At 47.0% G+C, this 13,616-nt stretch overlaps 1 protein-coding gene across 3 annotated transcripts in view; it reads left to right on the top strand.

Moving 5' to 3' along the window:
• The window catches only part of Samd4a (sterile alpha motif domain containing 4A), a 237,796-nt gene that overhangs the window by 196,283 nt on the left and 27,897 nt on the right, over positions 1–13,616 (top strand). For all 3 annotated transcript variants that reach the window (XM_013012349.1, XM_013012351.1, XM_013012350.1), the window contains 2 exons: positions 1,645–1,731; positions 10,455–10,788. In XM_013012349.1, coding sequence (XP_012867803.1) covers positions 1,645–1,731; positions 10,455–10,788 — 421 coding nt within the window. The remainder of the gene's footprint in view (positions 1–1,644; positions 1,732–10,454; positions 10,789–13,616) is intronic.

Below are 13,616 nucleotides of genomic sequence, written 5' to 3'. Positions count from 1 at the left end.
TCCAATGGAAGTGGTAGGAAGACCCTGGACAGCAAGTCTTACCAGAAGTCCAAGTGGCCTGTAGCCTCAGGTGGCACCCAGGAAGTTCATTGGAATTGGAGCTGAGTTTCAAGAGGACAGATTGCAGAGATGGGAAGAGGGTGGAATTAGGGAAGGGACCATTCTACCTGGTCACATACTAGCTATCTCCTAAATGGAGATCAGCAGAAGCATCAGGTCGTGCTTCAGACAAACCCCAAGGCTTTTTCCAAAATCCCTCAGGCTGGACTGAATGGAGATTGGAATAAACAGTTCACAGTATTTATTTATTCTAGCCTCCTGGAAGAGCATGAGATGATGATTAAGAATGAGATTTCCCAGGTCTCAGATTTCATTTTCCTTCTACATGTTACAAACGGACAAAAGGTCCTCTTCCTTCTTGGGCATCTTTCTCCAAGCGTGGATGCCAAAGGCCAGTCAACAGTACCCCTGAAATGAAGCATGACTCCTTCCATGCTGTGCTTCAGTCAATAGACCTCTGACCCATGCCTTTGTTTCCCTTGTTTAAAATGCTATTTGCATGTTTCAACTGACTCAGTTTCCTTTGAGCAATGATTTTAAAGAATTGATGGTCTACACCAGCCAATACTATTTCCCCTTGAGAAAGCATGGCTGGTTAGGATGTGTACCTCCTCACAGACCTCTGGCTTCCCATTGCTTTTCCAGGACCCTCAGTTAACCTCTGCAGGCTAGGCTGAATACCAGTATTGAGAGCAAGACAAAGCCTAAAGTCACTGCACAATCTCAGAGAATGAAAGGCACTAAGATCCACTTCCTAATATTTCTCCCACCACGTTTTGAATCTCTACCACTCCCTGATATCCCAGGGGTCGATGAGAAACATTTCTAAGAGCATTTTTGTGTTTGGGTCAGGGTTGAGGGGAAAAAACCTTAAATCCATCACTTGTTCAACTTAATAAGAAACAAAAAAGAAAGAAGGAAATGGCAGAGGGTAAAGTCAGAACTTGGCAAAATCTTCTCAGCGTTATTTACTTCATTTGAACCCGAAGTTGAAGCTAAACAGACATTTATTTTTATTAAAGACCTGATTAGAAGGGGAGGGGGAAAGGCCCTCAACTGGGAAATTTGCTGGGTCTCTAACAACCCATATCTAGCAAAATCCCTAGGCTACCACTCTACACAATGAAAATCAACCCCAGATCTGCAAATCCTAAAGTCTACCTGGAGGGATGAGTGAATTATAGATTCTTTTCAGTTGTGTTTGCTTTTTTAATGGCTGCAAACTAAAAAAAAAAATATTCCTTGTTGATGGTACTCCATGTGGACCACACTGGGTTTCCCCACCCCTTCAAGATGGGCAAATGGGAAAAGTGTGAATACCATGAGGATCTGACGGGTTCAGGACCTCCAGGGGAACTTGGGAGAAAGGAGTATCTGACTTAAATATTGTCTTTTAAGACTTTGAGGAAATCTTGTGGTGAGGGGGAAAACTGGCTGCCCTGTGTCTGTCTGTCCTAAATGTGTAGCCGGATGGAGTTATAGAATATTTAGGAAGAGTGATCAAAGCACATTGACTGACTGTATGCTCTTTGAGAGAGTCTCTAAGCTAATTCTTAAGCATACCTTCATGTATTAAATTTACAGAACGTTACCAAAGGTGCAAGACACAAAATTGTCATCAGTATTCAGAAGCTCAAAGAAAGACAGAACCTCCTGAAGTCTTTGGAAAGGGTAAGTTCACAGCGCATAAGGGAACCTTTGTCATGCGGAGACGGACTAAGGAAAATCCCCAGGTGAGAGTATTGTTAGCAGGCTTCCGAGAGAGGGTATTGTGGACTTGCCTTACCAAAGCCTGGACAGGAGCAATCATTATAAAGTGGGGCTTCTAGGATATCCTGGTACAGAACGAAACTTACCCGTGGGGTCCCGGCTAGCTGTGATGAGATCTGATTTTGAGAAAAGCTGTGTCCTGGGAATGGCAAACACCTATCTACCTCAGCTTCCATGGCTGGGGTGGAAAGCATTGGGCAGGCAGACATGGTTGTGCTAAGAATAACTTCAGACTTTAACTTCACAGAATGAATCCCCTAGACTCAGCTAGGAAACACCTTAAAAGTGTGAAGTGCTGCAAAAACTTGATTCTGACATTAAAAACCCGTTAAATCGGCTGCACACTCTACCCTTTTGTTTAACTGCCTGCACAGATTCTTGTCTCATCGTGTGTCTGGCTGTCATCCTGGTTACTGTGTCATTTTTAGGACCAGATGACAATATGATTTCATCTTCAGTCCCAAGGCCATAGCTCTGTCACTAGGGCTGTGTGTGCTTCTTGGGCACCAGTGTGGGAAGAGAAATTGAGTAGGTATTCGTGTCCTGCAAAGTATAAGTGGTAATGTGTTCTTAGGAATCCCAGGAAACCTTTGGGAGGGAACAAACTATTGATCTTGACAGGCCTAAAGTAAGTTTGGTCTGGACTGAGTAATGGCTCAAGTGATAGAGTACCTGCATAGCAAATCTGAGGCCCTGAGTTCAAACCTCAATACATCTCCCCTCCCCCCAATTTTTGCTGTCTAATACAGCATTTATTCATGTATTTTTGGCCACACTAGAGCTTGAACAGAGGGCCTTATAGTTGCTAGGCCAGTGTTGTAACTCTTGAACCATACCTTCAGCCCATTCTTTGCTGGTTATTTTTTGAGATAGGGTCTTGCGAACTTTTCTGTCTGGTCCTGGCCTCATACCACAACCCTCTCTTGCTCTCAGCCTCCCAAGTAGCTAGGATTACAGAGTGAGCCACTAGCACCAGGTTCTAAAGCAAATATTTTATTTGTTTGTGTGTTTGTTTGTGTGTTTGTGTGTTTGTTGTGGAGCTTGAACTCAGGGCCTGGGCACTGTCCCTGAGCTTTTTCAATCAAGGCTAGTGCTCTACCACTTTAAGCCACAGCGCCACTGGTGGTTAATTGGAGATAAGGTTCTCATGGACTTAACTGCCTGGGCTGGCTTTGACCAGCAATCCTCAGATCTTAGTCAGCAGAGTAGCTAGGATTACAGGCATGATCCACCAGCACCTAGCTTTTTGAAGCAAGCATTTTGATGGAATGGGAAATATTTTAACTTATTCAAAGAGATGTGTGTGTGTGTGTGTAATTTTATATGCACTATGTAGTTATTTTTAATGTGTATCACATAGTATGTTACATATTTAGAGAATATATACATAAGACCTTATAAGGAGAATTTCTTTCAGAGCCTCTGGATGCATAGACAGGAAGGGGAGTCCACTTGTGTGCATATCTGTGATTAAAGGTATGCTCTTAATTCAGGTGAATTACAGATTACAAGTGAGCTTTCCAACTGAACTGAGATTTTGGCGTTCTCAGTTTTATGCTAACTCCTTGCAAGCAGCTTGCCTAACAGAGTGATTATTGCCATTTTTAATCTAGGGAACTGTTCTCTTTTGGAGAATATGCAAAAGGCCAATTTACTCTTTGTCTATTTGAAAGTAGAGAAAACATTTTGCATGAGGATTAGATTGCTAAGCTTTATGGTAAAAGAAAGATTTTCCTTCTCTCATTTCTGGAACATCCTTCAGGACGTCATTCATATCCTCTATCACTGAGGAGCACACCCCACCAGAAACAGAAATGTGGAATTATTCCCTGCAGCCTGGAACTAACATCACCAGCTGGACACCAGGGCAGCTAGGTAGACTTTCCATCTAGCCTTTGATGTGTCAGCAATGCTCTATGTCCTAGACTTCACAAAATCCTTTCTTCCCTGATACCCTGGAATGGGAAAATTTTAAAGATCTCAAATGTATGGTGGCTGCCAATGTCCAAAAAGCAAAGCAGTAGTGAGTCAATTGGATTTTACTTTTTGGAGAAAGGGGAAAGCTGTGCCTGTCAGATGACCAGGGTGAGCTGACTACAAAACAAGAGAATGTTCTGTCACCCTGCTCTGTCTCTTTAGCAACAAATGACCCATAGATGGTGAATGCCTCCAGCATTCTTACCTCACACATCTAAGGAGATGGCTGGGACCCCACCCACTGTTAGATCATAATCAGCCAGAGCTGCAGAGGAGCTCTCTGTGCAGAGCTCTTCCATTCAGTTACTGCACACTCACAAAGCAACTGTTCAGATTCGCTCTGCCCTGTCCTCTGTAGGTTCACCGTAAGTGGTATGTAGACCCTGCCCGAGGGCAACTTAGGACATGGCCTGGGGCAGACAGATGTGGTAGCTGATGATCTCACAATCCAGAGGCAGCCGGGAGAATTTTCCTGAGGTGGACAGCCCATTGAAGGTGGACCCTCATTGAAGTGAGGTAGGAGTCCCTTAGAGGAGCCAGGGGCTGATGGGAAACAGAGCAAGTTTCGATAGGATCTTGAACAAAACAGGGACCATGAGGACAGAGAAGGAGGAGAAAGATCACTTCAAGGAAACCCACTGGTTCCGGAGGCTTAGGCTTAGATGGTGTGTCATCTGGGAACAGAAACATAGAAGGAACTACTAGAGTAGAAGAAAAGTAGTTCAGTGGCTTGATTTTGAGATCCCTATGGGACACCCAGGTGGAGTTGGCAAATAGATGGCCAGAAAGGAAGGTATGGAGTCCAGGACCCAGCTGGGTTGGAAGGAAGGACTCAGCTCTGGGCCAGCTGTGTGTGTGATTGCTGGTGGGTACCCCAAAAGTGTGTGGGGAGTGGTGACCAGCTGAGGACAGGCACAGATAAGAAAGGACCATCTATTTGGTTTTGTTTGGTTTTGTTTTTGTTGGTGGTGGTGGTGGTGGTGGTGGTGGTCATGGGGCTTGAACTCTGGGCCTGGGCACTGTCCTTCAGCTCTTCAGCTCAAGGAAGGGATGGTAGGGAAAAAACAAAGGAGGAAGTAACCATGCTCAATAGGAAATGTAGTCATTACCTTACTCTTATAACTGTAACCCTTCTGTACACTATTTTTACAATAAAAACAAAAACAAAAAAGAAAGGACCATGTAATGACTGAGTCCTGCAGAGGATCTCTTCCCATCAGGTACATGGAAGTGTCACCTACAGTGGAGACTACACTGGACTTGGCAATCTGCTGGTCACAGCAGCCAGAATGGGGAAAATGTTTTTGGAGAATAGAAGAGGACAAGAAGCCAGGAGTGTGAAGGATGGGGTCAGGGGCATGGGGCTGTAGGCTGCTCCAGCTGTTTGGTAGGAAAGAGAAGGTGGCAGCAATTACTGGAGTAGATTTACATTTAACAAGAAAAGGTTGGGCTGGGAAGGTGGCTCAGTGATAGAGCGCTTGCCTTGCATGCATGAGGCCCTGGGTTTGATTCCTCAGCACCACATAAGCAAAAAGAAAAAAAAGCTGGAAGTGGTGCTGTGGCAAGAAAAAAAAGCTGGAAGTGGTGCTGTGGCTCAAGTGGTAGAGCGCTAGCCTTGAACTGAAGAGCTGAGGGACAGCACCCAGGCCCAGAGTTCAGGCCCCAGGACCCAACCCAAAAAAAAAAAAAAAGGTCACCATGTGCTTTTAGGTATATTATCAACTGGCTCCCAAATCATAAAACAGAACTATTTTCTAAACCTGGTATGGACATACACATACATACACACACACACGAATGTATACACACCTATTTGATTTATTTCCACTTAGAGGAAATATTTTCACTTTGATTTATTTCCACTTAATGTGGAAGTCCATATCTTTTCTTCAGACACATCTAAATCTTAGTCTCTTGAGGCTACATCTGAGACTGTTTTTATCTATTATCACAGAAAAATGGGAGTTATATTTAACAGTGTTTAGTAATACTTTCATTGTGATAATAATGCTTTATACTAATAAGGCCCATTTGATACTTGCAAAAAATTACGCATATGCTAGCACTTCTGGCCCTGATCTGCTAAGACAGGCCAGACAGCTGAGGCTGAGTCTTTCAGAGAAAGAAACTCAGGTGGGTCCAAACTCCTTAGCAAGTTGCTTCCTGATCAGCCTGGGAACAGCTCTCCAGCTTCGTCTCTGGGTCATCTTGCATCATCCTGTCTATTCCCCTGCTTGTTGTTTGCAGTCAGGAACCTCTCTTCTCTGCTCCCCCAGCTCCCTGCCCCAACACCGTCATAACATGTGGATCTCAGGAAGTGTAAGCCTCTTTGAGGAGAACTCTATTTGCTTGAATATTCCCAATGCGAATGATCAATGCCTGCTGCTGTTGGCAGCTGATTGGTAAATGGAAGGGGAGAGAGAGTGGATTTATTTCATTCATTCATTTTATTTCTTAATTTTGTGCCAGTTCTGGGCTTGAACTCGGGCCTCGGGGCTCTCCTTGAACTTCTTTTGATCAAAACTAGTATTCTACCACTTAAGTCACAGCGTTTGCTGAGTAGTTTATTGGAGATATTTTTATTGAGTAGTTTATTGGAGACTTTTCTGCCCGGGTTGGCTTCGAACCATGATCCTCAGATCTATGTCTCTGGAGCAGCTAGGATTACAGGTGTGAGCCACCAGTACCCAGCAGAGAGTGGATTTAAGTACACACCTGACTATTAAGTCAGAAGTCCTAATTGTTCTCCCACAAAGGAAGAATGGGGCCTGAGGGACATGTCACACAAAGTGCTGGGAACACCATGGCTGCCCAAAGCTCTCTTTCCAGATGGTTCAGGCTTTGTTACTATCATACTCCTCCCCTTCTCAAAGGCACTGAACCAAATTCCTCCAAGTCCTAAAAGTCCAGGGCTGGACCAGGCTGGCCGGACAGTCATTTCCTTCCTGCTTGTCCACTGAGCTATCACTGTGCTGTTGCTGAGGATTTCCTGTTATCTGCTTCCAAACGGGCTCCTTGTTCAGCAGCCTTGAATCTGCACATTGCTTACTGGACAGCTTCATTTTGCCTCTTTGTGTTTATAATGTAGGAATTATATTTTTTGTCCTGAAGGATCAATAGAGACTTGTCAACGTGGAGAATTAATTCCCACAGTCAGTGGAGAATGCTAGATGGACTTCCATTTGGACCATCTCCCTGTGTGCTTCTGAATGTGAGCATGGAGTAGTGAAATTCCTTTAAGAGGCAGGAATGTAATCCGGTGGTCACGGCTCTGCTCCATGCTGCTGGCATAGGCAGCAGTCTGGCTAACTGGCCGTAAGGTTTTTGGTGACAATGGCTTGAAGTCTAAGAAGAACAAAACGGTGTATGATCCCAGGAAGTTATATGTTATATTAAGCTTCAAACATTATTCATTATGTTTATGGATTTTTTTATAGTGACTCCCAATATAAGACTGATAAGATTTGGACTTAGGGCATATATCTACCCTAATATATGTGAATGTGTGTGTGTATATGTGTGTATGTATATACATGTATATATGTATGTATGTATCTAATATTCCTGGCTGAATGAATTCAGCTCTTACAATCTCCTTCCTTCACCATGAACTAGAGAACCTTCATGCCATGAGGAGGAAGCCAGCAAGGGCTTGGTGGCTGTTGATGGGGTCTTGAGCATACATTGTTCACCTGAGAGACGCTGGCCACATAGAAGGGCAAGGAAAACAGCATGGGACCCCCACCCCCACCCGAGCCTTGGCTCACTTGCTTCGCCTTCACAGAACCCTATCTGTTTCCCTCCCCCCTACAATCACACACCTATCTTCACGTGTGGGCTAGACAGGCAATAAGCGCCCTTCAAAGCCCAGGGGCTGCAGGAGGCAGGCAGTTGGTGATGCCCACATCACCAGGCCCAAGGTGAAGTTGACCAGCCACACACTGGTGTCCAGACTCTGGGAAAGGCTAGTCCCTGGGTAGCAGGGACACTGCGGATGAGGAGCAATGTGTGCTAATTCTCCCTGGGCTGGAGGCTGCCCTGCCACCGAGACTGTCCACAATCAGAAGGAAGCCCTTCTGAGATTGTCTGCTAAGTGGCAAATGAATATCTTGCTCAGCATGTTGGTTCCCTCCTATCATCCCAGCACTCAGGAGGTTAAGGCGTCTGAATCACAAGTTCAAGGCCAGCTGGGGGCTATGTAGCAAAATCTGTCTCCAGAGAATTTTTAACAAGCCAGGGAAAAGGGGCTTTCTCTCTATAACACAGGCAGATATTAGGATCCTGATTTGAGACCAGCCCTGGCAAAAAGTTATTGAGATTTCCCATCTCGTTAAGAACACCTGTCATCCCAGCTATGTGGGAAAAGTAAATAGAAAGACTGCAGTGTAGGCAGCCTAACAAAATCCTAAAGACCCTATGTGAAAAATAAAGCAAAAAGAGTGGAGGGGTATAACTCAAGTGGTAGAGCACCTGTCTCTCAATGATCAGTCATCAGTTATCAATACGGTCAAATGGGGGTGGGAGGGAAGTCTTGTTACAAGAGGATCCTAGGAATGGTTTACACCTGCACAGCAGTCAAGCTCTTAAAATTCTGTCCGCACTATTCCAGAGGGGTCCATCCTTCACTGGTACCAGGACCCTGATGGGCAGTGTCAGGTCTGAGTTCAGGAAGAGCATGGTTGCAAATGCATTGGGAGCCACATTTGTGGCAGGGGCCTGACCCACCACTGTACCGGGGAGGAGCCGGCCCCCAGCCCCCAGCTACAGGTACCTGGACAAGTGCAATCCCATCAGAATCAACTCATTCCCTTTGTCAGTGAGTAGTATCCAGCATAACAAATTGAATGTGCTATAAGGATCGTTTTAGTAGACAACACATGAAATCACATGCTACCATTATGCATCCACAAATCCTCCTTCTGAAGCATCTTATGCATCCACAAATCCTCCTTCTGAAGCATCTCTCCTCTGCTGAAAACTTGCCTGGTTTAGAATAAATTCTCCCCCGCCCCCCGGTCGGTTGTGGGGCCTGAACTCTGGGCCTGGGCGCTGACCCTCAGCTCTTCAGTTCAAGGCTAGCGCTCTACCACTTGAGCCACAGCAGCACTTCCGGCTTTTTTCTTTTTGCTTATGTGGTGCTGAGGAATCGAACCCAGGGCCTCAGGCAAGCATTCTACCACTGAGCCACCTTCCCAGCCCCTAGAATAAATTCTAACACCTTACCTTAGCCCATAGGTCTGCAGGGAGGGGGCGAGGGTGGTGGAGGAGGAGCCCCAAGAATCCCATTTCCCACCCTCTGTTCTCACCTACCTTGCTGTACCCTGCCTGCCTCTCTGCTACATATAACTTGCTCCTACCATAGGGCTTTTGCATGCCCTGTGCCTGGAGCATTCCTTCCCGGGGTCCTCCTGCCTTTGCTCCTGCAGGGTCCTATTACAGTGCCCCTCTCTCCAGAAGCTGCCCTTCCCACCAGCCTGCCCACACCCCACATTGCCACCCTCTCCCATGCTTAGCACAGAGCTCAGTACATGGAAACCTCCAACACATATTTCTTAACTTCACTAAGAATCATGCAGCATGGTGACAGACTCCTCTGAGGCTTTACAGATACTGACATCACAATTGTTCAGTGAGACAACTAGTCTCATTTGGTGTACAGGGAAACTGAGGACAGAGAGGTTAACTCATTTGCCTAAGGTCACACAGCACTGCAAGGATTCAAACCTGAGCATCTGCTTTGAGAATCTGTGCTTTTTCTTTCTCTCTCTCTTTTGTGTGTGTGCGTGTGCGTGCGCTCATCCTGGGACTTGAAACTCAGAGCCTGAGTTTTTTTTTTTGCTCAAGGCTAGCTCTCCACCACTGAGCCACAGCTTCACTTCTGGCTTTTGGGTGATTAATTGGAGGTAAGTTTCATATACTTTTCTGCCCAGGCCAACTTTGAACTGCAATCCTCAGCTCTCACTCTCCTAAGTGGCTAGGATCACAAGCGTGAGCCACGGGCACCCAGCTACATTCTGTGCTTACTAATCACTCCCCTGTGCTTCTGTGTCATGGGCCAGGTGAAAGTGTACAGGAACAGATTCCTGTGCCTCAAACAAGTCCTGCCCTGGACCCACCAGCTTCATTATACAATGTCAGATAAAGCATGCCACCGGATGTGGTGGTGCCTCTCTGTAATCCCAGCTACCCAGGAGGCTCAGAGAGGAAGAGGCATGAGGCCAGTTAAAGTCAGCAGAAGGTTCTTATCTGAAAAACAGATTGAAAGGCAAAGGGCCTAGGAGTGTGGCACATGAGGTAAAGCTGTTGCCTGGCCATCTCAAGGCCCTGAGTTCAATCCCCAGTACTGGGAGAAAAAGGAAAAGAAGAAATACATTTCCATAGGCTGTCTCAGAGGAAGGCAGGGCAGAAAGGAATGCTGACCACATCTTGGCCATCTCTAGATCATGGTAAGATTTCCCAGAGAGGCCTGTTTACTTCACAGAGCCGAACTTTCCGGGTTTTCTATCCTTGCTGGTGTTAGAAGGATGCAGACCCAGTAGAAGTGTTGACAAAGACCCTTGTGCAGAAGGCCGGTGGCCGAGAGCCCTGCCTGCCTGCCTGCCGGGTAGTGGACACGGGAGCCTCACGGTGGTCTCTTCCTTCTGCAGGATATCATCGAAGGTGGTAGCCTGCGCATCCCCCTCCAGGAGCTGCACCAGATGATCCTGACGCCCATCAAGGCCTACAGCTCCCCGAATGCCACACTGGATGCCCGCCACCAGGAGCCACCGGTCCCACACCAGCCCTCACTGATGGGTCCTGAGAACCAGAGCCCGGACTGCAAGGACAGCTCCGTGGCCGCTAGCGCTGCCGCCAGTGCTGCTGCGGGCGCCAGCGGCGGGCTGCAGCCACACCAGCTGAGCAGCTGTGATGGGGAGCTGGCTGTGGCCCCCCTGCCAGAAGGGGACCTGCCCGGGCAGTTCACACGCGTCATGGGGAAAGGTATTCTTGCTGAACTCACCCACCCAGAGCTGGGAGTACTTCCCTTCCATTCGATAAGTGACCTGTCCCCCACAGATGGCCCTGGGTTCTCTGGAGAGACCGGAACAGTGTGGCGCAGAGATCAGAACTCCTGCCTCTCTGATCCTGCCTCCTCTGATCATCAGAGGAGGATGAGGGGGATAGACTTTTGGGGACAAATTATTCCCTCAGCTAATGATAGCTCCCCAAAGCAGCAGTGGCAGAGAGTAAACACCGCAGAAATCAAAGACCAGCCTGTGCTGGGAGCTGTAATCCTTGCTACTCAGGAGGCTGAGATCTGAGGTTCATAGTTCAAAGCCAGCCCAGGCAGGAATGCCCATGAGACTCTTCAATTAACCACCATGAAATTGGAAGTAGAGCTGTGGTTCAAAGTGGCAGAGCACTAGCCTTGAGCAAAATAGCTCAGGGACAGCCCCAGGCCCTGAGTTCAAGCCCCATGATTAACCACACACACACACACTCTCTCTCTCTCTCTCACTCTCTCTCCAAGGACTGAGCTCAAGCCCCCAAACTGGCACAAAAACAAAACAATAACCTGTGCAGAGAGGCCAGGCCTCAAGGTTGCTCCCTCACCCCTGGAAGCTCTTTCATGGGGCCATAGTGTGGGAATTCTCAGCATAGACCTGTTCTGTACGTGTTCTCTGATGCATAGGTTTCCATTCTTCCTTCAGATTGGATCCACCCTACAAATGCTTTTCTGCTAATAGCTTGTAGTTGTTTAATAATGACTGGGCACCAGGCACAGTTCTCTGTGCTTCGCCTCGGCACCTTAATTCCACTGCCCCCCATCAATTTATAGAAGTAGAAACTGAGGCACATAGGCCAAGCAGCCCACCAAAGCTTACACACAGCTGCGGGCAGGGCTGATAACTGGATCCCACAGCTTCTCCACTGCCCACACCACCTGGTGACCACTGTACCTCCTGAGCACCAGATGGAGTGAGGTGACACCCTATCTGATGTCTCCCCCAAAGGATCACCTACTCCCTGGCTGCCTGCGCTCTCCCATCCCCACCCCAAGCCCTCCACCCGTTCCCTTCACCTAGATCACATCTCATGCTTTACATCTCAGCGCAGCCATCATGTGGGTCAGGAAAGCTAGGTGAACCCCCCCCCGGCTGGGTGAGGTACCCCTCTCCCCAGCCCACAGCCCCTGTGTTCCTTAACTTACCCAGGTCACACATGATTGCACTCATTGGTTTGCTTGACTGTCTTAGTATACTATTACTGTTTTGCATAACACATTATTACAGTCTTCATATTATGCTATTCTTGTGTAGTGCTGTCAGACTATTATTGATTTATTTATTATTTAGTGCCAGTCTTGGGGCTAGAACTCAGGGCCTGAGCACTGTCCCTTGGCTCCCCCCCCCCACCACCACCACCAAGGCTAGCTCTCTGTACATGAGCCACAGCTCCACTTCTGACTTGTTAATTAATTGGAGGTAAGAGTCTCACGGGCTTTTCTGCCAAGGGTGACTTTGAATCTTCATCCTCAGATCTCAGCCTCTTTGAGTAGCTAGGATTATAGGCATGAGCCACTTTTAATATCCACTGAACACTTTAACCTGTGACACAGACCTAGTTGATGCACAGAGTGAGAGATGGCACTGGTCTGTACAGTTGACTAAACTGTGAACTGTCCTGGCTGGGTTCACAGGTCTGCAAGGGCGGGGTGGACCACGGTGTGTCCTTGACCTCTGGGAAGGGCCAGAGTATCCTACCTGTACTCCCCTGCCTGCCCATGGCCTTGGCCCCTCACATCCATATCCTCAAAAATGCCCAACCTTAGAATCATTTGTGTTTGATAGAATGGTTCACAAGAAATTTTGATTATTTAAAAAAGTATGATGGGTGCTGATACTTTTCCTTAGAGGTTCTGAACTTTGCTGTCCAATATTTTGAACCCTTTTAAAGAACCACCTTTCCACCAACAGAAATGGATACCTGAGCCTTACAGCAGGGGTAAGAAATACCACTTCCCATACAAGTCTTTAAAAAAAAAAAAAAAAGACTTCACTTCCTAGCTGGGTACCTGTGGCTCACATCTGGAATCTTGGCTACTTAGAAGACTCAGAATGGGAGGGTTGAAGTTGATGAATAGCCTTGACAGAAAAGTCCAAGACACTCTTATCTCAATCAAAAGACGTTTGTTGATGTGACACATGCCACTCATCCTGGCACGGAACGCCTACAATAGGTGGATCACAGTCCAGGTAAAAATCAGTGCCTGGAGATATGGCTTCATGCCTCACTTGCCTGACAAGTGTGAGGTCCTGATTTCAAAACCTCAATACTGTCAAAAGAAAAAAAAAAGAAAGAAAACCTTGAAAAGAAACCTTGAAACCTAAAACAGAAAATGACCCACAGCTTCCTTGAGATTGGCAGCCAGGGCAGACCCTGTTCTCTCCGCCTCCCTACCCATCCTGTACTGTGTTGGAGTAGGACAGTTCTCCTCATGAGTAAGGACACAGTCCTGCAGATAAATGGACATGAGTCTCTCCACCTGGCCCCGAGGTGGGGACAAAAGAATTGATGATCCTTAGGAGTCCCACAGCCCTCTGCTTCTGCTACTGTGTGCATTGTAACTGCACATTCTAAACCCAATTTATGCTCAAGATTCACAATTCAATGAGTTGATGGAAGGGGAAAATCATCTCCCCTGCCTGCTTCATGCCCTGCCATCTTCCTCTGGGGGGTAGTTACTGTTACGTTTGGGGACATCCTTTGGGAAACATGTCCAAGTCTCCATTTTTGCACACGTGGGCCATATTCTTTTTTGTAGCATA

Source organism: Dipodomys ordii, unplaced genomic scaffold (genome assembly GCF_000151885.1).
Source record: "Dipodomys ordii isolate 6190 unplaced genomic scaffold, Dord_2.0 Scaffold16, whole genome shotgun sequence".
NCBI classification, from domain to species: Eukaryota; Metazoa; Chordata; class Mammalia; order Rodentia; family Heteromyidae; genus Dipodomys; species Dipodomys ordii.
Note: the sequence above shows the minus strand (reverse complement) of the source record. Positions and strands in the feature narration are given on the sequence as shown.